The sequence below is a fragment of the Aedes albopictus genome, chromosome 3 (assembly GCF_035046485.1).
Source record: "Aedes albopictus strain Foshan chromosome 3, AalbF5, whole genome shotgun sequence".
Taxonomy (NCBI): domain Eukaryota; kingdom Metazoa; phylum Arthropoda; class Insecta; order Diptera; family Culicidae; genus Aedes; species Aedes albopictus.
In genome coordinates, this window is record NC_085138.1 from 146,496,866 (window position 1) to 146,521,236 (window position 24,371).

Consider the following 24,371-nt stretch of genomic DNA (forward strand, 5'->3'; position numbering starts at 1 on the left):
TTCATCATTGAATTTTATATATTTTTAAAAGTTTGTAAGATCATACATAAGTCGAATACTTAGCATGTCTTTTTATATTTAACTATTCAAGCCAATGTCAAATAAATCAAGATTCATCACTGGGCCACTGGGTGTTCTGTGTATTGTCCATTGTCTAGTGTAAGTAATGTGTTCAGTCTGTGCAGCCTCTGCCTGAAGACGGTGTGAATTGTCTTTTTTCTCCTTTTTTGCATCTAGAACTGATCAAACGTCAAGCGTTATCTATTGGTGTTATTATAAGTGAGAAATTTATGTGACGCAGGCAATACTATAATCCGATGATGCCTCCAGGAATTCCTCTCGGGATTCCTCTAGAAATAATTCAGAAATTCACACAGGAGTTCCTGGTTGAGTGCCTCATGAAATACCTCATGTGATTCATATTGAAGTTCTCTAAGGATATTTATCCAAGGATCCTTCAATCTTCAATGATTGCTCCATAAATTCTTACTGAGTTTTGTATCTGCTATGATATCTTTAGGAACACCTGCCTTAATTGCTCCAGATGTTCTTGATATGAATCCTCCACGAATTTTCCCTGTGGTTTCTCAAGGGATTTATGTAGGACTCCCCAAAGAGATTCGCTTTTCAAGATTTTTTCAAGGTTTAATTCTGTCGTTCCTCTTAAAATTTCTACTAGGATTTCTCCAGTCCTCCAAAAAGTTCCAATATTTCAACTATTCCTGTTCAAAGAGTCCCAAGTAACACATTTGTCGCAGAAGACTCACGGCGGCGCAGGTTTTGATGCGCAGGAGTCACTGTGACTTACTTTTAACAAATGAATTCTTACTTGCTAGAAGTAAATCGCAGTGACTTCTGCGTCATGAAAACCTGCGCCGCTGTGACTCTTCTATGACAAGTGTGTTACTTGGGGTATTTGCCAAGATTCACCCATGTATTCTTGCTGCAACTCATCCAGCACAATTTGACGGAGTTTCCAAAAGATTCCCTCTTCATATCCCGCTAGAATCCCGCTAGATTTCTCCAGAAGTTTTTTCCAGAGATTCCTTGGAAATTTCTTTCTGAGATACAGAAGTAATTCTTTAAAAAAATATTGAAAGGGTTTCTCCAAGAATAACAGATAGAATTCCACCAGAAATTTCTTCAAAGATTCCTCCAGATATTCCTTATTTTATTTTTCCAGGAATTCTTCCTAGAATGCATCAAGGTTTTTATTTTAATTACTTCAGGAATTCAACCTGAGTTTTTTGTCCATGAATTCTTACTGTGACCCTTCTTGAAAATCCAACTAGGTATCCACCAGTGCACGAATTTCTCCAGAAGTTCCTGCTGAGATTACAGAAGTTCCTTATGTAATTAAAGACTGCCCCTGAATGTTACCAGGAATAACTGTGTTTATTGCGGTAGAAATTCCTTCCGAGGATAAAGCACGATTTGTTTTCCAGGCATTCCTCCAGGAGTTCCACCATTATTCAGGAATGTCTTTAGAAATTCTTTCAAGAGTTCTTCTGAGGATTTCTTCGCGAATTTCTCCAGTGATTTCTCAAGAAGTTCCTCCAGGGATTTATCAGAGAATTTCTCTAGTGATTTTCTGCAAAATTTACTCTAAGACAAAGCGGACCGTTACTGGCGTTCTTACACCCAGTATCACATGAAATCGAGTCCACTACCAATGCTGTCTACTGTCATCTCGTTTAGAGTTCAAAGGCTATGTTCCAGTAGGGTTGTAATGTCAATAATGAGTAGAAGATGTAATGTTTCTTTCGTGAAGAGCTATATAACATTTCTCATCAACAGTGACACCGAAAATTCTTATAAAACTTTGAAATTGGTCGTATAACTGGATAGCAGGCTTGGTTCCAGGAGGGGTGTAATATCATATGGAAAATTTTGTAAACCACTCTAATTATTTTAATAGTGAAAAGATGGAACCAAAAAAAGGTTACGTTATATCGAGTTACGTTATATCGTGGTTACGTTATATCGAGGTATGACTGTATTGGAAAATCTCTTTGAAATTGATGTTTACTACCGAAATAATGTTTTAAAAATCTGAAAAAAATAATAGTGGCTCCGAAAAAGGTGCTTTTTCATATAAAATTGAAAAATCAATGAATTTTTCAAAATTGACAAAGAACGTTCTCAGTCAATAACTGGAAGCTAAGAAGCAGGGTTTCTCCCAATAGGAACGTAGCGCGACAAAGAAGAAGTCGAATAATATTTTTACGGCAGGCCTGTGTACAGAGGTGTTCAGGATTGAAAGTATTCCACGTCTGTGAGCCATGTGGATCCAATAAGAACACATTTTTGAAAGATTTTTTTTTCGGCATTCTCGCAACGTATCCTGCCCACGTGGATATGTTCTTGTAGTTTGTTTTGTCTTCTGGATGCTTGATCTGTCGTACAGCTAGTAATGTTGTTACATGCCTTTAGCTTGGCTCTAAAACTTCGTAATTATCCTTCTTTATCGTATTATTCCTGTTCGGGTTTGTCACTGCGACCAGTTTTTAGATCTATTGTGACATTACCCGTATCCTTAGTGTAGTGCATGTCGCATTACTCAATTGCCATTGAGGGGCAATAAAGTATCGATTTTGATACAGTTTTTGTTTTGTTTTGTTAGAAAACAAAACAAGAGTACTGATATTGGCCATGCATCGGAAACCTAGCATCACCCTTGTTTTGCTGCTAAATTTTCCCCAGGTTTAGGACCCGGGTTTTAACATTAGCAGCAATATCATTCCAATAATGGGACATGTGTTCAGTAATAAAGATTCTAGTATGTTCCTTGCGTACTAGCACTTTCCAGTCTTCGAAGAGTTAGTACATACATGGATCCCTAACCCAATTTGATTTCCTTCGCATTGAGTTTAGCCTCAGATGGTGAGGTTTTTAACTACAATGCAAAGTAAAGTTGGTAAACTTAGTTTTATTCAAAGACTGGAAGTCATCACAACACCAGTAGCAAGGACTAAATACTATAATGCCTATAATTATCAGAACACATATTCCAAAATTGAAAAATAGGACGACACTAGATTTTGGTTTGGTAGATCTAACACCGCAACGCAACCCAAAAAGGCGATCTACCCACGCTACGGGCTCCGTTAAAGATCGAGCATCTTTTAAACCCCCTCAACCATTCATCCCTCAGCACGGGTCGCCTGACACCTTGGATTGGGGTTACCTGTTTGTTGGACTTTTACCCCCGGAACAGGTGGTCCGTAGTGCTATTCTAAGCCGGCAGCTACACGGGCGTAATAATATTGGTAAACAACTGATTCTGTCGTGGATGCATTCTTTTTAATTTGTTTCAATTTGTGAATTTATAATTTATTGCTAATTCTTCATAACAGTGGTCGCATGCATCTGTCGACGAATACTTTGTTTTGGATGCTTTCAGAATGGTGAACAATGTTGCCACCATTGCAAATACCCAGTTAATAAAATTCACGCTAGTATCAAACCTAACAAATTGACCGGATTTATAGAAAACTGAACCTCTACTCGTGGCACCTTCGAGGGCGATATTAAACTCAAGTAGGTACAAGAACTCATCATCACTATAAAATTTGAACAAACTTGACAGTTCTCCTGTAACTGACCTTACACAGTTTGTGTAGGCCAAATAGTAATACATTACTCATCATAACAAGTTGACTCATTAAAACACCGCATTTCATTACTCGCGAACGAATCAACCCATAGCTGCCTGCCGCACACCACATCATCCCAATCGGAAGGAAACGAACTCGTGAGTCGCGACGTACATCTATAGAAATTCGCCCATCGGAACCGACCACTGCATCAGTCTCAGTTCAACACTCGAACGGTTCGGAACGATTCTATCGCGTGCGCTAAAACACATTGTAAGTGCAATATACCTAGAAGTATCCCAACAGCAGATTACATACTCACATCCCTGTGTTTTTCGCACATTCTGCAGTTCCAATAGAGTATATTTGAAATTCGATTTTCTCGCATCTACAAGTACTGTGCTAGTACCGGAATACTGTCGTTGGTTAGTGCTTGAACAGCTCGCTGTATTCAGTTTTCATAGCATCTGGTTACGTTGCCACGATCTACATTGTGTGTTGTGTTGTCACTTATTATATATCCGCTGTCTGGTGGGAAGATCGAAGTGCTAAAAAGGTGGAACGGCTGTACGAGTAGTGATCATCAGTTCACACACATATTAGTTCAGTCTTCGGTCTTCAGGGCGTAGTCTCTGGAATTTTCGTTTAGGTTTCTGTGATTTAGTTTTATTATCGAAAGCGTGAATTCCTAGCGTGAGTACCTATAGCCGTTGCATGCATGTGAAAATCGATTTACACTATTACCGCTGCTGGCTTTCACCCGGAAAGTCCGAGGGAACGTGCCCATTTTTTTTTCGATTGAAATCACTAAACGCCGCTTGGAAAGTGTTTCCGATTGCGGTTGAAATGAGATCGAAGGAAAGCTTGCAGTGCAGTTGGTATCATCGTCCAACAAATGTTTAGTGTTATCACTGTGCAACCGCAACAGTCAAAAATAACATCAACATAATAGAATGTGTATTGAGAATGGAAAGCCAAAAGAAAAGCCATAACAAACTGAAAAGTACTCGGTGAAAGTGTGCACCACATGCTGCTAAATTTAACGGTGATTTGTGATTTGTACTGTCTCTGTGCTATTGGAGAGCATCAGCAGATAGCTCTGGGCTCACATCACATCTATTGAACTCGACTCGCGATTGTCGTCCGTGTCCGTAGGTGGTGATGTTGAAAACTTTCGATTATGTGTTGGTTGAAGTGACATCAGTGCCGCGACGACATGCTAATTGGAAAAACTGTTTTTTAGACTATATTTTTTTGTACGGTCAATCAGGAGTCAGCTGTGTCAATTTGATAGTTTTATTTAATCAGTTATAGTCAGATGACTGACTATAGATTTATATATTTGATACAATCAGTGTACAGGGGATGGCCAAAATGTTTGGGATAGGCAACTTTTTTTCTCCCACAAAAAAAAGTAACATGCTATAACTTTTCATAGAGTGCATCAAAAAATCTCAAATTTTGACAGTTTGTCAACCTATTATATGTGCATCATTGGTACAAATTTGGGCGCGATTGATAAATCTTTCGCAAAGCTAGAACCGTCCGGGTAAAACACCTTTTTTTAGACAACTCATTTTTGAGCTGTCATATCTCGGAAACCAGTGAACCGAATTGAATGAAATTTTGAACGCACACTAACAATATGTAAATGCTTCACAAGCTATTAAAACATAGGTACTTTTTAAACGTTGAAAAAAGTTGTCATGGATTGACACTTTTTGGATTTTTCTCGAAAAAATGTATTTTTTTACATCAATGTCAATAAATTTTTATGTTGATATCCAAAGATTTTCCACTTCTGTTCTCAAATTATCTCTAATCAGATATATTAGAGCCTATTTAGATTGAAGGAAGAACACATTTAATAACTTTTGTGTGGTATTGTGAATTTGACTTATTTTCCTCTATATGGGTAAAAATTTCAACCCGGTAAAACTTAATTCGCCGTGAGAAAATATTACATTTTATAACGTCGAATTAAGTATTAATATATTGTTGATAAACGTTAAAAAAATCATTCAATTCGGTTCACTGGTTTCCGAGATATGACAGTTCAAAAAATAGTTGTCTAAAAAATAGTGTTTTACGCGAACGGTTTTAACTTCGCGAAAAATTCATCAATCGAGCCCAAATTTGTACCAATGATGCACATATAATAGGTTGACAAACAGTCGAAATTTGAGATTTTTTGATGCACTCCATGAAAAGTTACAGCATGTTGAATTTTTTTGTGGAAGAAAAAAAGTTGCCTATCCCAAACATTTTGGCCATCCCCTGTATGCAGTGCTTCCCAAACTGTGCGCCGCGGCGCCCTGGTGCGCCGCGAACATTCTTCAGGTGCGCCGCAGGATCTTGAATCAAAACCAATAGTTCAAACTCTAATTTTTCAAAACATGATACACCTTTTATATGTTTTTGATTTATTTAGTAAAACTAGTGTCGCCTCCCAACCTTTTATAATTCAATTCCAAATCCTTGTCTTCTTGAGGAAGACTTCGAAAAAGAAAGTCACGCAAAGGGAGTTTTCCTCTTCCAAAATTTTAATTGAGGTAAATATTTGACGAAACCTTGAATTTTCAAGTGCACAAATTAGAAAACCAAAACTTCGGTTTGCGCTGAAAAGATGATCGATAAGTTTCCTGTTGGTGATAGCTTATTGATTAACTTTGCAGCGCAAATCAACATTCAGGCCTTCAGATTTGTACTTGAGGTTTGGCGTTGTCATATCTCCACTTTAAAAAATAAATATTCCATAGTCTTCTAATGGTTTACAGAACTTGCGATATCCTAATAAAAGTTTTGGATTTTTACCAAGTTTTTGAATTGCGGAATTCTAAAAATGTTCTTTGAGATTTAGAAATTATTAAACAACAATAATTCAGCTTGGTAAAGCATCGTAAGCAATTCTAAAACGAAAAAAAAAACTTATCGCCGTCAGTTGTCCAGACAGGTTCTAGATAATCTAGTTTTATATCCATTTTTTCCAAATTTCGGGAAATTGCTTCATTTTGAAAATATCCCCACAAAATATTTTGTTTGTAAAGTTCTGTGAATCTTCAAGTAATTTTCGTTAAAACAATTCATTTTAAGAACCTTTATTTCAGATTTGAAGAAAACATAACATAGACGGATTTTTTTACGATTTGTATTTGAAATTTTGAACTGAAAGAGTTAAAATGATGAAAAATCTTTGTTAAAAGTTGTTGGTGCGCCGCGAAATTTTCGAACTTTTCAAAAGGCGCCGCGATAGCAAAAAGTTTGGGAACCTCTGCCCTGTATGTATTACAGTATTCTGTAGTAGTACGCATACATCTAATGTACATTACTATTGAACATTTTAGTCATCGTTATATGATTACCAAATATATTGCTCAACAAAACTTTGAGATGTACTGACTGGCTAGAAAAATCTTTAAAGGGGGCGTCCATAAATGACGTAGCTTTTGACGTAGGACTACGTCTCTGTTTTCTATACCCGGTGTCATTTCAAAATTTATGAAACCAAGAGCGTTACGTTTGAGTGAAAGATTTTAAACGCTCACAGTATCTTTCCCACTGAATGAAATGATAAACAAATCCCGTTATCCGAGAGATGAAACTCCCACGTTCAATTTGTAATATTCGGTGAACCTAAAAATCATTGATAAATAGTTGAAAAGTTGTTTTAAAGTTAGACATTGAAATCGCTGAAATCTATAAATATGGGTAGCGGACTAATTTTCTCGTTCAGTCTACCAACGCTCTCTGATTGGTGCGCATCGTGGGGGCAACTACCTACGATGCAGGAAGGAATGCGATCATGCGAGAGCTGTTTCGTCAGTTCCATTTCGACCACCGTCGAGGTGGCACCTCGAGCTGAGCAGCGGCACATCGACTCAGCGACGACACTCGGCTATCGTACTGATAGCACCGGGAATCTCATTCACGGCAGCAAGCGGCGGGCCAGTTATCGATGGCGTCTAGCGTTGAGCGCGGAGAAAACCAACACGAATTGCGTGGCATTGTAAATTCATCAAAATCGTCCATTATTCAAACGGTCCTTTTCAGGACCATCGAAAATGATTTCTCAAGAGTTAATTGGATAAATTTCCACCCTCGATCGAGAAAGGTGTAGTGCAAAGCAAGGACAGAGCATCGTTTCTCACCAAGAGTGAAACCGGTCATTAATCGCATCCACGGCAGCAAGCGGGGGGCCAGTTTTCGACGGCGTTCAGCATTTAGTGCGGAGAAAACAAACACGCATAGTGGCATAGTGAATTCATTTAATTTTCTTCCTAGAATTATTCGTTATCCAAACGGTCCTTTTAAGGACCATCGAAAATGATTTTTCGAGAGCTGTGAATCGGATAATTTCATTCCAACGAACGGGAAAAGTGTAGTATAACCGAAAAGTGAATTATTGAATGCTTGGTGACTCAGTCAGCAACAATTATGACGCCTAATGGTTCCACCCGGACTTTGGCAACGCATTATCATATCCGGACCATTTTGCGTGAAAAATGTTTCAATTCTAACATTTTTCAAATTAAAATGATCTAAATCATCTAATATTTTGGTTACACTATCCGTTCAATGGAAATTTTCTCATTTCTCGGTTGAGTAATCGTTTGATGCGTCTGGAGCATGAGGGGCGGGTCATGCAAACGAAATTAACTAAAAAGCCAGCCGAATGGGAGGAGCTTCATATGCTAATCTAGGGGTATAAAAGCTGTATCCTCTGTTTTCTGTCTTCATTTACGTTGGATCGGCCAAGGAGGTAGGATGTCATCTCCAGCAAGCAGCCGCACATCGACTGCGATGACTCTCGGTTGATAGCACCAGGAATCTAATCCACGGCAAGCGGCGGGCGAGTTTTCGGCGGCGCCTAGTATTGAGCGCGGAGAAATCCAACACGCATTGCGTGGTATGATGAATTCATCAAATTCGTCCATTATTCAAACGGTCCTTTTCAGGACCATCGAAAGTGATTCGTCAAGAGTTAATTGAAGAAATTTCCACCCTCGATCGAGAAAGGTGTACTTCGTTGCCAGCAAGAGTGAAGCCGGTGATTAATCTCATCCACGGCAGCAAGTGGCGGGGCAGTTTCAGGTGGCGTTCATCATTCAGCACTGAGAAAACCAACACACCTTGCGTGGCATGGTTAATTCATGCCACTTCTTCCCTAAAATCGTCAATTAGTCAAACGGTCTTTTACAGAAACACCAAAGATTATTCCTCAAGAGTTGTGAATCAGATAATTTCATTCCATCGAACGAGAAAAGTGTGGTTCAACCATCCAATATTTTGGTTACTTCAGCCGTTCAATGAAAATTTTCTCATTTCTTGGTTGATTAATCGTTTGAAGCGTCTGTAGCATGCAAACGGAATAAACTGCAAAGCCTGCCAAATGGGAGGTGCTTCATCTGCTAATCTAGGGGTATAAAAGCATTGTTCTCTGTTTTCTTTCGTCATTTTCGTTGGATCAGTCAAGGATATTGGAGGTGGATGTCACCTCCAGCAAGGCAGCAGCACAACAACCCAGCGACTACTCTCGGCTATCGTGCTGATGATAGCCCTTGGAATCGCATCCATGGCAGCGGCGCGGTGGGCCAATTTTCGACGGCGTCCAGCATTCTCCGCATTCCGCAGAGAAAACCAACACGCATTGCGTGGCATGGTGATTGAATTAAAATTGTCCATTATTCAAACCGGTTCTTTTCAGGATCATCGAAAATGATTCTTCAAGAGTTAATTGGATAATTTCCAACATCAATCGAGATGTAGTGCAACCAAAAAGCAAAAGACAGAGCATCGTTGCCAGCAATAGTGAAACTGGTCATTATTCTAATCCACGGCAGCAAGCGGCGGTCCAGCTTTCGGTGGCGTTTATCATTCAGCACGGAGAAAACCAACACGCATTGCGTGGCATGGTAAATTCATGCCATTTCGTTCCTAAACTCGTCAAATGTTCAGGTGGTCATGTTCAGGACCACCGTTAATTATTCCTTAAGAGTTTGTGAATCAGCTAATTTCATTCCATCGAACGAGAAAAGTGTAGTGCAACTGAAAAGTGAAAGATTGAATACTTGGTGGCCCAGCAATAATGATGAAGCCGGTCACTAATGGCCTAATGATTCCACCCGGAATTTAACAGCGCATTATTCTATCCGGACTATTTTGCGTGAAACATTGTTTAATTAAAATTAGTTTGAACATTTTTCGAATTAAACTGATCCAAATTATCCAATATTTTGGTTACTCTATCCGTTCAATGAAAATTTGCTCATTCCTCGGTTGATTAGTTACTTGATGCGTCTGGAGCATTCGGGGCGGGTCACGCAAACGAAATAACCTGGAAAGCCAGCCAAATGGGAGGAGCCTTATCTGCTAATCAAGGGGAATAAAAGCAGTGACCTCTGTTTTCTTCCGTCATTTTCGTAGGATCAGTCAAAGGGAGTGAATGTCACCTCAGCAGCTGCGCACCAATCCTGCGAAGACTCTCGGCTATTTAGCTGATAGAACCAGGAATCTCATCCACAGCAGTAAGCGATGGCAGTTTTCGACGGCTTCCAGCATTCAGTGCGGATAATTTTCAATTTTCTTGCCGAAATCTTCTATTATTTAAAAGGTCTTTTTCAGGACCATCGAAAATGATTCCTCCAGAATTATGAATCGGATAATTAAAAGCGACAGACTGAAAACTTAGCAACAGTATAGCCGGCCTCTAATTGCTCTAATTGTTCTAGTATCTTATTCGGACAAATTGTGCCTAAAACATTGTTTCGTTCTAATATTTATCGAATTAAAATGATCTTAACTTTTCAATACTTCGGTTAGTTCATCCGTTCGATTAGAAATTGTCTCAAAGAACGGTTGATTAGTCGTTTAAAGCGTCTGACACAATGTGGGCGGGTCATGCAAACGGAATAAACTGGAAAGCCCGCCGAATGGGAGGAGCTACATCTGCTAATCTAGGGGCATAACAGCTGTTTCCTCTGTTAACTTTCGTCATTTTCCTTGGATCAGTCAAGGAGAAGGGAGATGTCACCTCCCAGCTAGGCAGCTGCACACAAACTCAGCGATGACTCTCGGCTATCGTGGTGGCAGCACCAGAAATCTCATCCACGACAGCAAACGGCCGCATTCAGTATGAGTAAAATCAACTCGCATTGCGTGATGAATTCATGCAATAATTACAAAAATCTTCCGTTTTATAAACGGTCTTTTTCAGGATCAGCGAAAATGATTTCTCAAGAGTTATGTTTCGGTAATTAAAAGCGACAGACTGAAAGCTTGGTAGTTCAGCAATAGTGAAGTCGCCCACTAATATGTTCTTCCCAGATGAAAACAACGTATTATTAAAAGAGTTTCACGTTAATCTTCAATTAAAAGGATCTATCTAACGCCGTTCAATTATCTAATAATTTTATCCGCTCGATGAAAATTCTCTCGTAGAAGAGTAAATTGATCATTTCTCTTCAAAACGAAATAACTCTTGAACTAGTCAAAATCTTCCCAAGTAACCGAACAAGCTGAATAACAGCTTCTTGAGCTTAAGTTAGCTTAAGAGTGATTTGTTTTACTCTTATACAGCAAAAATGATTGTTGGGTTATGAATGCGTTCAGCGAAAGCGATCGATCACACAACAACTTTACTCAACACATCAGTCCACCCATTTGTATTATCATAACAACAAACATTGTATTATGAGAATATAAAAGTCGTTCCAGCCTTTGTCCTACGTCAACATTGCGGTTATGTCTCAGACATTACCCACTCCTAGTTTTTAGGGGGGAGGGGGGTGTTTGTGATTTTGTGACGAAGTGTGACGATAGGGGGGTAGGGGTTTATGATATGCTACGTAGCTTTCTACTAAGCCTATTGAAAAAAAGTATTTCGTAATTAATAAAATTCTTACTCGTTATCCAGTAAATCAAAAAACAAAATACATTGCATGATTTTTTTTTTCATTAACATCAATGTAAATAGCCAATAGAGGAGATTAAAAGCAGGCTCATTTAATAAGACATGCAGCTATCGGACACAACAACTGTAGCTGAGAAAATCCTGCGTAAAGAATAATGTATTGTATTTGCAGACACAATTTAATTTCGCTCAAATGTTTCTCACGACCAATAGTGTGTTGCTTGCTATAGAGCACTGCTCACCACTAAGATTGCAAAGGAAAGTTTTTTTCAGGACTTCCTCGAAGAATTCCTCCAACAATTTCTTAAGGCGCTCCTGTAGCAACTTTGTAAGGAGTTTCTCATGGTGTCTTTTTATAGGTTTCCCCAACAGGAGAAGGATAACATTTCCACAAAAATTCCTATTGGGAATACCAAAAAAAACTTCTGAAAACATCCAAAAGGATCTGGAGGAATCTCAGAAGGAACTTCCAGAAGAATTTCAGAAAGAACTCCTGGAGGAATTTTGAAAGGAAATCATAGAGAAAACTCCTGGAAGAGTCTCAGAAGGAGATATTTGTAGATTCTCAGAAGGAACTCCTGGTTCAACTTTTGGGGAATTCCGGAAGATTATCTGGATATAACACCTGGTGAAATATAAGAAAAAAAAATCCTGGAGAAATTCCAGAAGGAACAATGAGAGGAATCCGTAAAGGGATTCCTCGCGGAATTCTAAGAGAATAGAGGGATGCCGGAAAAAGTTCCTGGAGGAGTCCCGGAAAAAAAAACCTGGATAAATCCTAGAAGGAAGTCCGCGAGGAATTCCAGAAGACCCTGGAAGGAATTCCTGAAGGAATTCGGAAAAAGAACTCCTGGAGGAATTCCAGAAGCAATTCCTGGGAGGGCTTTTAAAGAATGCCGGTGGGGTTTCCTGCCGAGATCTCGGATTGAATATCTGAGTGAATTCCTGAAGGAAAGCAAGTAGGAACTCCTGAAGGAATCCCGAAAGGAACTTTTTTGGAAAACATAGAAAGAAGTTCTGATGGAATCTCAAAAGAAATTCCCGTTATATCCCTAAAAAGACGTCCGATGAAACTGCTGGTGGAAGAGAGGAGAAGAAACCCTTGAAAGAACTCTTGAAGGAAACCAGAAAAAAAAACATTAGAAAACAAACTCGCGGAGAAATCTCAGAAGGAACTTTTTGAGGAATCTAAGAGGGAACTCTGGTAGGATAAATTGGAGGGGTCTTTGAAGGAACCTCTGAAGGAATACAAAAAGGAGAAATTTTCAAATGGAATCCCAAAGGAAATTCTTGCAGAAATCCCGGAAGGAAGTCCTGGAGGAATTAAAATGGGAGAAATTCTCAAAAACGGGAATCCGAAAAAAAAACTCCTTGAAGAATTCCAAAATGAACTGCTCTAAGAATTTTAGAAGAAACTCCTGCAGGGTCCTTAAAATGTCGTTATTCAAATGAAACCAATTTGATATTCTGAAGAGATTTATTAGTGAGCAAACTAATATCTTCGGAAGAGCTCAGGTAATATATTGGGAGCATCAATTTCCTGTTCTTCGGCATCCAGCAGATGGGTGGTTTATTCAGTCATTAGCTTTGGTGATAATCTCCACTAGTTGCACCAATGGTCTTGATGTCAGCGATCTGATCCAGGCAGTCGGCAATGTTTTTTGCTATTGTTGTTTTTTCATAATATTCTAATAATATTCTATAAACTACAAGTTAGAATTGAAATCAGAGCTAAATTTGAGTTTTTTTTTTTTGTTTTTTGACATGAAATTTGTTTAAGGGGGGGGGGTGTTTAAAAAGCTACGTCATTTACAGAGGGGGGTATCTGAATTTGTGACGAAATGCTACGAGGGGGGAGGGGGGTATTAAAAATCGCTTAAAAAAAGCTACGTCATTTATGGACGACCCCAAAGATCCTAAGTTATTTATCCAGAACTTAATCAAATAAATTAGGGGATTTATCCAGGGTTGCTCTATAACCTTCCATAGCTTCTTTTTCGGATTTCTCGTGAGTTCCTCGTGGTATTCCCAAAAAATATCTCTCGCATTTGCTTAAGGAACTTCACTTTTAATTGCTTTTGGGAAAGCCATTCTTGCAGACATTCTCTTAGAATTTCTTACTGGGAATTTGTAAAACCAGTTCTGCCGGGTTCCTCCAGGAATTGCTCCAAATATGTCCCCAGATTCTTTTTCAGCAATTCTTACGTACATTTCTAGAAGAATTTCATCTGGAATCCTAACAGGGATTTTTTTCAGAGATTTTAATTATTCCAGGAATTTTGCAAAGTATTCTTCATGGATTTATTTCGAGATTGCGAAAGGATTCCTCCCGAAATTAATAGAGGTTTATACTGATATTACCTACGAGATTTCTTCACGAATTATTGTAAGGTTTCGTCCTGTAATTCCTCGGCCAATTTCTCCGCGAATTCTTCATCTAGAAATTCCAACTGGAATTTGATGGTGACTGTTGTCGTAGTTTTGACACCAATAGATGTCAGAAGACCGGCTCTAAAAGCACTTTATCCTCCATTTGGGAGTCATTATATCGCCCCCTTAATGCTAGAACTAGGTAACTCGTTTTGGGAAACGCGCAGTGAATCAAAATTCAACCATCGCGCAACAATAATGACAATGTCGCAACCTGTATTTGTTGCGACAAACAAACCCATGCAACATAAGTTTGTCCCAAATTGAAAATAATGGGATTAACATCGTACACCACGAGTTTAGAGATTTTTAAGCCTTGCATTGCGATTTTCGAACGGTAACTTCGAGTCGGTAAACACTGCAACTCTGGTGAATCTCTATCATCAAACAGTTTCGACTTTGGGTTAGCAATAATTGATTATTCACGAGTTGAAAAGTACGCAACAAATTCAGCTTCCGTTTTGTCTGCAACAAAAAAATTCGAGATTATGTCATTATCTATTACCAGTTGGGATAGAGAGTAATCGCCGCATCTTCTTTGTTACTTGTTTTGTGCCTCTTTTGTCTGACAATTCTCTTCACTGATCAGAACGGATGGTAACCCTATGCTGGAATAGGAAGAAATTTTATCTTGGTTCACCAAAGAATTGTTTCTGGGAAGTCATCCGTAAATTTCTTCTGGGGATTCCTCCAGAAACTGTGGTGGTCACAATGCATTCTTTTCACACCGAGGACCTGGGATCAAATTCATCTTCCGTAAAACTCCCAAAATGTAAGTTCTTCCTACGAAAAAGTGATGATCTAGCACAGGGTTGAACCGTTAACACAGATTGTAAAAAAAACTATTTTGATGAAGAAACTTCTGAAAGGTTGAAAAGGAAACTCCTTGTAGGTTCCTAGAATGAACTCTTGAAGGAATCTCTGTAGGAAATCCTGGATATATTCCAACGACGATTTTACATGGATTCCAACAGAAACTCTTGATTGAGTCCAAGAATAAAGTTGCAGATGAATTCCAATATGGAATTCCTGAAAAAAACTGTAGAAACTCATGGTGAAACTGCTGGATATATCTCAAGAAGATTTTCGGGTAGAATGCCAGAAAGAACTTTTTGAAGGATCCCAAAAGCATCTACGAATGGAATTTCAGGAAAAATCTTTTGAAGTAATTCGGGAAGATCTTTTGGAGGAATTATAAGACATAGCATACAAGAATCTTATAAAATTACCTAAAGGAATCATAAAAGAGACGCTTACAGAAATCAAAATGGAATTTTTGGAGGAATCTCAGAAGAAACTCATGGAGGAACTTCTAAAAGAAGTTCAGTAGAACCTACTGGAATATTTGAAGATAAAACATGAGGAAGCAAAAAAGGCTTCTCAACATATCAAGACCAACAATTGAAAAGGCCACAACAACAATTTGTAAACAAACATGTTTCTATCGACTTGAGGCCTTTTGAACTCCACCCACACACCTCACCACCACTAACAGAAAGCGCAAACATCAAGCTTTCTGTTAATGGTGATGAGATGCGTGGGTGGATCCCAGAAGGCCCTAAGGCGACAGAAACGTGTTTGTTTACGCAATGTTGATGTGACCTTTTTCAATTGTTGGTCTTGATATTGCAAAAGATAACCAAGTAAAATCGTACAAGATTACCTGAGATTACGTTCAGGAATCCCGAAAAATAACTTCTTAAAGAATTCTCACACACATACTTCTAAGCGGATTTTGTGCAATAGAAACGCAGAGAAATATTCTTGGAGAGATTTCAGAAGAAACCTCTTGAGTAATTCCTAAGGAATTTCAAAAAGAATCCCTAAAGATTAGCTTGCAGAATTCCATGAGATTTCTCAAAGGCGTCCAATAGGTAACTCTTACATTAATCGCAATAGGAATCACCGAAGAAATTTTTTGAAGAATTCTCGGGGTACTTCGAGAAGAATTCTTGAGAGAAATTGCTGCAGAATATTTGAAATAAAGTTCTGGAGGAATTGAAAAAAAAAACCGGGCAACGGATTCCGGGCCGGAGAGAACGGATTCTATTACTGGTGCGGTCGAGAAATTTTCTTGTTTTCCGTCCGGCACTGCGGAAATCTGCTCATCAGATACCCAAAAGGTGAATCCTCGGGTGATGTAGAGATAGACCCACTAAAACCTCATTCTCTCTTTCTCTTCCTTACCTTCGCGTTACGCCCATAAGGGATGACTTCGACAAGGAGGGGGGCGGACATGAGTACTCTCTATGGGCAAGCGTTCCGCCAGCTTCCTAAGCGGGCCTCACTCCTCTGGAAGATTGAGTCCTGGCCAGTACTATAGGCTACCCGTTGGACTTACTGTTGGTCGACCCGCCAATTTTTCTGTAGTTCAAGTATGCTTATTTCCTGCATCCGTCTATTTTTGCTGGAGGAATCCCATTCCCTCTGCCACTTCAATATAGACGATGTTCTGGCGATCCGTCTCGCGTCTCTTATGCCGCTTCGCTCGAAGTCTTCGTCCTCTGCCCGCTAGCACACATGACGCGACCTTTGAGACCGTGCGGTATGCACTGACCACCCTAAGGCACATCAACCTGTAGGTACTCTCGAGTCGCTTTACGTTTCGGTTGACCACTAACTCACTTGAGCATGCAGCGGTGCCATACCGTAGTATGGAGACCTCTACTGTCGCGAGCAGCTTTAAAGGCATTGCTCGGCACCATCATCATCATCGACACCAACAATCATCAAATTTCGTGTCTTTAGAATATAGTGTCTTTAGTCTCGGCCTCATCCAGTCCTCCACTATGACAATTCAAGCCTAACTTTATCAAACACCGTAAAATCTACGAACGGAGAAAATCGAAGGGGAAGTTCGCTGTTCCCGTAGCAACTCATACATTGATCATTTCAGAAACGTGAAAAATCTAGGTATTTTTTCACAAATTATCCCCAAAGGTAAGTGATACAAGCAGTCCTTAACGAAATTCAGCGCCTCATGTGAAAATCTTGAATTGAGTGCGTTGCTGTCAGTTCCACTTCCTCTGTCGACTCGCCATATACCATCAAGGTAATACCATCGGCAAAGCCGATCAGCTTTACGGGCGGTGGAGGTGTGAGCCTCAATACGCCATCATACGCCGCGTTACATAGTACCGGCCCACGATGGAACCCTGAGGTATCCTCGCGTCGACGTCCCCTCGCCTTCTTCGGTGTCATAGATTAGCACCGTATTCTGGAAGTAGATCTCAAGTATCCGGCATAGGCTATCCGGGACTCCTAGGTAGTGAACGCATTATTTACGTCCAGCATGACGACCGGATTCCCCTTCGCTTCCTTTGGAGCGCTATCTCGGTCGTTTTAGATACTTACAGACCTAATAGCGTTCATCAGTTCATCAATCGACCCTTCCATAAGCCGTACTGAGTGGTTATCCCTGAGCCCAGAGTCATCTTGTTTCTCGGTTTAGACCATCAGCCTAGACAGAATGATCCTCTCCAACAGTTTCCCGGCCGTGGTCAAAAGGCAGATAGATCTGTTTGCCGACGGGTCGTCAGATAGCTTCCCGGGTTTGAGTACACTGTGAAAAAAATTTTCATTTCTTCTATGTGTCCGGGACATGGATTTTTGCAATGGGGGTAAACAAATGTTTTCCATTAGTGCGACTCATACTTTTGATGAGGCACCATACAGCAGCGACTCATACAATTTAGAGCACATACTATTCATGCGCTAATTTGGCTGCGTAATCGGGTATAGGTTGCATATACTTTGGATGTGGTTTGGCACATGGATATTTGCCATTAAGTATGAGGTAATTTTCCTAAGTGTAGTAGAACCCAGAGAGTTGTTATAAGAGAAACGCGGAGAGAATTTTGGTTATGTTCATTTACATCACTCTCAATATCAATTAGTTTTTCAGGTAAACAAAAATATGTTTTAGCGTGAGTGTTAGTCTGAGCTGTCCAAAAGACGTGAAGCAAACAAGTGACGTCACAGTTTCACAAACACAATCTCATAATTGAGTTTTGTTTACCATGTTGTTCTCTGTTGTTCTAATTTCTTGATTTTGCTCGATTGGAACCGTGTTTGACGGTTCAATTGGAACTTTTGGTTTCAGTATTCACACTTCTCTTTATAAACAACTTCTCTGGTAGAACCAATCTTTGCCTTTTCCACCTTTCCGGAAATTCGTCTCTGTCTGTGCATGTCTGCATACATATTTTGAACATGTCAGGGCTAGCCTCGATAGCCGTCTTGATGCATGCATAATCCTTTCCATAGCTAATAGTTTTTACGGTTACCATTTTGAACCCCCGGGTAATCGAGTAATTGATTCCGACCTGTACCTACTAACAAGGAAATATAAACGACCACAAAACTAATTCAGTTTACTTTCATTTCAACAGATAAAACAACCCACACAGATCAATCATGAGCTCATCGCAGTACTATCCATTCCAAGTAAGTACAATGCGCCATCAAACAATCGATGCAGAGACAGAATTTCAAATTTTAGACTAATGACACATCAGCACAATTGATTACATTATACCTAGGGTATCGCGCAACTTGGGCGGTGGCTTCTATATTCGTCTGTTTTCCACTACAACTCAGTCAATTTTGAACCAATTGACTCGAAATGTTGTACACGGGTAGATACTATACCTAACTCACCACATTCCAAAAGTTGTGTCAATTGGTTCAAATTTGACTGAGTTATAGTGGAAAACAGACGAATATAGAAGCCACCGCCCAAGTGGCGCGATTCCCTAGTACTTAGAGTGTTTTAAGTGTTAGGATCACAGACAGATAGCTGGGGCATATAGAACCATAGAGTTAGAGAGCACACACTAGGTACCTACTACTGATGGATGGGATGGGAGTGACTGACTGAACCAAACACGCCGACAGTAAAACATGACGTGTGTTTTAGATTATATACCTAGTATACGTGTGTAGCGCTTAGAGACTAATTAGCATCAGACGAGGTTGTTGCAGTGCAGCACTCCGAGAGTAGATATTATCTCCACAAGGTCACGTGGAACTCGAGGTATCATCGAAACATGACCACCAACGCGACAACGGCAGACAACCGTGGGGGATTTTTCATCGCATTCTATCGTTTATGATTCAGTCTTTGAGAGCAAGATGAATCAAGTATTGTGTTTTAATCGGAGGTTTTCGACGCGAATGTACGGAATGCATGGAATGTTTGTAACGTAGATGTTCTGAATTTTAAATAGATAATTCACCACCATGGATTGTGTGGAATGTAACATGCACTTTTGATTTTATATTCCGTTTGTTTCCTACATACAGTCAACTCTCTGTTAATCGAGAGTTAGAATAAATTTGTTGAGTATGTATGTCAAACTACAGCAATCTAGGCATGTCCCAAAAAAACTACATGAAATACATACTCCATTAATTTAACATTCTTTTTATATAAAAAAGAAATATGAGGTTTACAGAAATTTGTATGATACCAACACATTTTCTGTATACTTATCCATTTGTTTTTTTTTGTTCAAGAAACTTTTTTACTGAATTTGCTGCACATAAACCATAGCAATCATTGATTAGCTCTAGACTCAATCAATTTACTAAGATTGTGTTTCAATCGAATCATACCACATAAAAGACGCAAAACCATCAACGAACCGCTCCTACCATTACATCATCATCCATACATCGCACCGCCAGTAGCCGTCCGTCGAGGGCTGGAAAAGAACGCGAACGCGTAAATAAATGGAAGCCGCGATTGCAACCGTCATCCCCTCACCATAATCATCATTATTCCTAAAACCTAAAGAACGACGGAAGATTGAGGCGAAGAATGTCCTACATTATGGATGACTAAGGCTAGAAGAAGGGGTCACCCCGAGGGTGAATTCAGACGAATGCGGAAAGGAAGTTAGTTAATCAATGCTCTTTAGCACTACTGGGATGTAGTGACGACGTGATGACTAATGTTTAGAAGCAAATCTTGGGGTTCAAGTGTATAGATCTTATGAGCAGCAGGAAGCGAAATTACTGAAGCTCATGATTTGTACTGGATGTCAAAAGACGGCTTCGCGAAGAAACAATCAAATTTATAGTAACCGGTTGAACTGTGAACAACCGACCTTCATGATGTTTATTTTCTGTTGGGTGGTGTTGGATATGCAACCGGGTGGAACTGGGTGGTTATGTGTTGACCTTCCACTAGTGTTGGATAGCTACCGTAATCCAGAGTGACATTGGTTGATTTGTTTATTCTTCAATGACATTATCGATTTCTCTTCATCGATCCTCTCTTTGTATTATATTATAGAATGTGTAATGAGCTTTCCAAAGAGGACCGCTACTTTTTGCTATACACTCCCGATCAAAAGTTTGGGGTAGCGTCTCAAAAACATGTCATTTTTAGGCCCATAACTCCGCCAATTTGCGTCCGATTTCAAAACCCTAGGTCACATTCAAAAGATAATATGTATGTCAAAGTAACTTTTATCATGATATTTATACGTGAAACTTTTACAAACATTTTTGCTTGTAAACTTAATTCAAAGTTGTCAAATTTTCTAAAAAATGAACATTAACTTACGGCAGTTTCGCTGGAAATTGTGTCGACCAAATTTTAAGATGAGATCGGTAATAGGGACTTGTACCATTTGGGTAGGTGTACCTATTTCTTATTATTTCTTATTTATTTATTATTTCATCTGACAACATGGTCTTAATGAATAAAAAAAAAACTAACTTAATTTAATCTACACATTCTATACAATCGGTGTTTAAATGTTTCAGTCGACATGTTAAAATCAAATACACGGTAAGCTAGATCAAAATCTCTGCAAATGGAATTCATTGGGTCATTTGCGCCGTAAACTGTGTTCCTAGATGCTACTTGGATCACTGATCTTGACCGCATAAGGCCGCACGGGACGACATGTATTTTTTCCTATCTTCCCTCTCTTTCTAACAATTTGCCTCGCGATTTTGAAGAAGCAAATCTCAATTTCCACTGCACTGACGTAGCTGAAACTTTAGTCGATTGTGCACCAAAAGTGAGCAAATGAACGATCAAATTTCTAGTCAATAATATGAAGTAGAAGTTGAGATTTGCATCTTACTAGCAACAGAGCAATGGCGGACGATTCAACCACCGTCCCGTCCGGCCATAACACGCTCAGGAGCATAGATACTAGACGTTGTATGGAGAAACTTTAAATTTGATCGCATCAACCCGGAACAAAGCTTTTTCAATCTGTATTGGCGGCTAAAACAACTGTGCAAAATTTGGGAGCGATTGGTTGCGTCCCCGTATTCCGCATTACGATTGAAATTTGTATGGAATTTAGTATGGGAAAACATGCTTTTTTGCATTTTTCTCCTAAATTGAAATTTTTTGTCTAAAACGATCTAACTAATGAATTTGAACTATAGCCAAGGATATGCCGAAAAACTTTGCCGAAGACCGCAAAGTGATTCGACGCTTGTGAAAAAAGTTATTCGCTTGGTAACTTAACTGGTCTTAACTGGCCTAAGTTACCAAGCGAATAACTTTTTTCACAAGTGTCGGATCGCTTTGCGGTCTTCGGCAAAGTTTTTCGGCATATCCTAGGCTATACTTCAAATTCATTAGTTAGATCGTTTTGAACAAAAAATTTCAATTTTGGAGAAAAATGCAAAAAAGCATGTTTTCCCATACTAAATTCCATACAAATTTCAATCGCAATGCGGAATACGGGGACGCAACCAATCGCTCCCAAATTTTGCACAGTTGATGAGGACCCCAAAAGGAATCGAAAAAGCTTTGTTCCAAAAAATCGACTTTGTTGACCCAGTCTAATAGATACCCAAACGCTCTAACAAAACGCTGCAGTCGACTTCTCCTCGAATTATTTTCGCCCCGTATACAGCACGATTGATTTGAAGACGGACATGTAGTGGCTCGATCCCTAGCAGAGCACAGCGATGCTCATAAGGTGGTAAATTATGCCTGTCCTGCCAAGGTAGAGTCCTTAAAGCACACCTGACGAACTTTCGTTGAACAGCTTCAATTCTCGCAATCCACACAGCCTCATAAGGTGACCACACAATCGACGCAAATTCTAAGATGGATCTGACAAGAGAACAGTACAGAGAGCGCAAACAAAAAGGGTCGTCAAAATCTTTGGCAATTTTGAGAACAAATCCCAGCTGACGGTTGGATTTGTCCACAATGGCAGAATAATGCAACTTAAATGTCAATTGGACATCCAACAACACTCCAAGATCTTTTACTTTTTTCACACGTTCAAGCTGTTGCCCATTAATCTTGTAATCGTACAAAATCGGCGATCTTCTTCGGTGGTACGAGATAATGCAGCATTTAGTGACGCTCAATATGAGGAAGTTCTGGTTACACCAACGCGCGAAGGAATCCACTAGGTCTTGTAATTCTCTGCAATCTGCTTCGTTTCGTACAACAAGAAAAATCTTTAGATCATCGGCGTAAATCAGCAATCCTCCTTTGGCTAACAAAATAGTGACGTCATTGAAAAATAACGAAAATAGAAGCGGTCCTAAATTGCTCCCCTGCGGTACGCCGGAAGTAGGATTAAACGGAAATGATTCCGCAGCTCCCACTTTCACACAGAGATTTCGATTGGTGAGGTACGATTTGAGCCAAACACACATTCTCGCTGACACACAAAGTCGAAGGAGTTTGGCAAGTAGGATATCGTGGTTGACAGTATCAAAAGCAGCTTTGATATCGGTGTATACCGTATCAATTTGCGCTTGCCCACCGTTGTCCATTGCACAGATACAAGTAGATACGAAGTCGCACAGATTACTTTCAACCGAACGCTTTGGGCACTTGCTGCTGCAACTAACTCAATTTCAAAACGATTGAGTTGAATTTTTGTATAGCGTTAGGCACGTACAATATCTAACTCTATACAAAAATTCAACTAAATCGGTTTGAAATAGCAGCAAGCGCACAAAATAAGTACACCTGCCCAAATAGTACAAGACCCTATAACCTATTTTCTATCAGATTTCAACCATTTTTTGCCGAACTTGGCTGAAAATCTAGAAAAAAATGTTTTTGAGTAAATTAACCCTTGATGTCATCGACCAAAAGTTTGGGGTCACTTTCGTAAAACATGGAAAAGGGATTTGGTGATATCATCGTCATCTATAGTTCACTTTTAATTCTTTTTTGTTCATTTCAAATATAAACAACTAAATTTACGTTGGATGTCTTTAATTTACCGTATTCAACGATTTTTGAATATAATAATGTTATGTAAAGTTAACCCATCTCGCCACATTTCAAAAAAGGAGCCAATTTTACTTTAAGTTTTAGTATGTACATTTTAACAAATATGTGTGGTTCAATGTCTATGTAGTAAATATTATGTTTCAAATAAGCCAAGAAGAATTAAAATTGAATGAAAGATGACAAAGATGATATCATCAAATCACTTTTCCATGATTTACTATATTGACCCCAAACTATTGGCCGATACATCATTTTGAGGGGTGTGTGTGTGTGTGTGTGATCCAACTAACCCCCACTGTCCGGCAGTGGTATTATGGAAGAAAGTTTTCTGCAATATCATTTTGATGTTATTGCAAAAAGCTTTAGTCCGGGAGTTAGAAGGTGATAGCTCTATTGCAGATTCAGAGACCCATTTCAGAATGGCTGGAGAGACACGTCCATTCAGAAGTCACTTTCACTAACAATAAGCCCCGCATGTGTACATTACCGTTATCATTTGGATAATGATAATGCAAACACACTTCCTGATTCAAAGAAAATCTTTAAAACTGGCGCGTATTTAGTTCATTTTGTTGTAGTAAAAGTAATCAGAACATTCTCACCGGAATCCATGCAATCCAAGGTAGCGCTGCCATCACCATGGCAACGTCTTCATTGTGCAGTCAGGCCTCCTCCTCGTCTCGCCACCGTTGCGCTTGCAGTCAGTCATCATTTGAACACACGTCACTTTAGCTCCCACGAAATTATGAATGTTAAGCCACACGGGATGATTCTGTAATCCCTCGCGAATCACTGATGGTATGGCAGTAGTTTAATAGCCACATTACATAAAAAACACGAACAAAACTGCAGTCATAGTGGCTTTGCAAAAACTTTACAATGGAAAGCTACTGGAAGGCGTAGCGCCATTGCACCGTAGCGCCGTGAAAACGCGAAATAAACAGCACATTCCTACACTCTCGAAACGAATTTAAGCGCCGTTTCCTAACCCGAACTACTTTAGCAGCGGCATCGTGAGCGGCATTCAAACACACACAATCTTTGAAAACCCCCGCTATCGCACGATTCATTTGGTAATTATTTTTTTTTTTTTTCGAATTTCATCAATCTATTCCTCACTATTAAAATTCTCACAAAACAAGCACATTTTACACGCGGAAGTTATCCGGATGGCGTAGCACCGGCCAAACCGTTATTA

General features: G+C 39.5%; 1 protein-coding gene across 6 annotated transcripts in view; it reads left to right on the forward strand.

The window, feature by feature from the left end:
- Window positions 1-3,690: 3,690 nt before the first annotated feature.
- Window positions 3,691-24,371, forward strand: part of LOC109426220 (annexin B9) — a 53,977-nt gene continuing 33,296 nt past the window's right edge. For 3 of the 6 annotated variants that reach the window (XM_062859368.1, XM_062859369.1, XM_062859366.1), the window contains exons 1-2: window positions 3,740-3,869; window positions 18,327-18,381. In XM_062859368.1, coding sequence (XP_062715352.1) covers window positions 18,352-18,381 — 30 coding nt within the window. In that variant the 5' untranslated portion in view covers window positions 3,740-3,869; window positions 18,327-18,351. Of the gene's footprint in view, window positions 3,870-4,270; window positions 4,290-18,326; window positions 18,382-24,371 lie in introns of those variants that run through there. The other 3 variants (XM_062859370.1, XM_062859371.1, XM_062859367.1) reach the window with 3 other exon arrangements.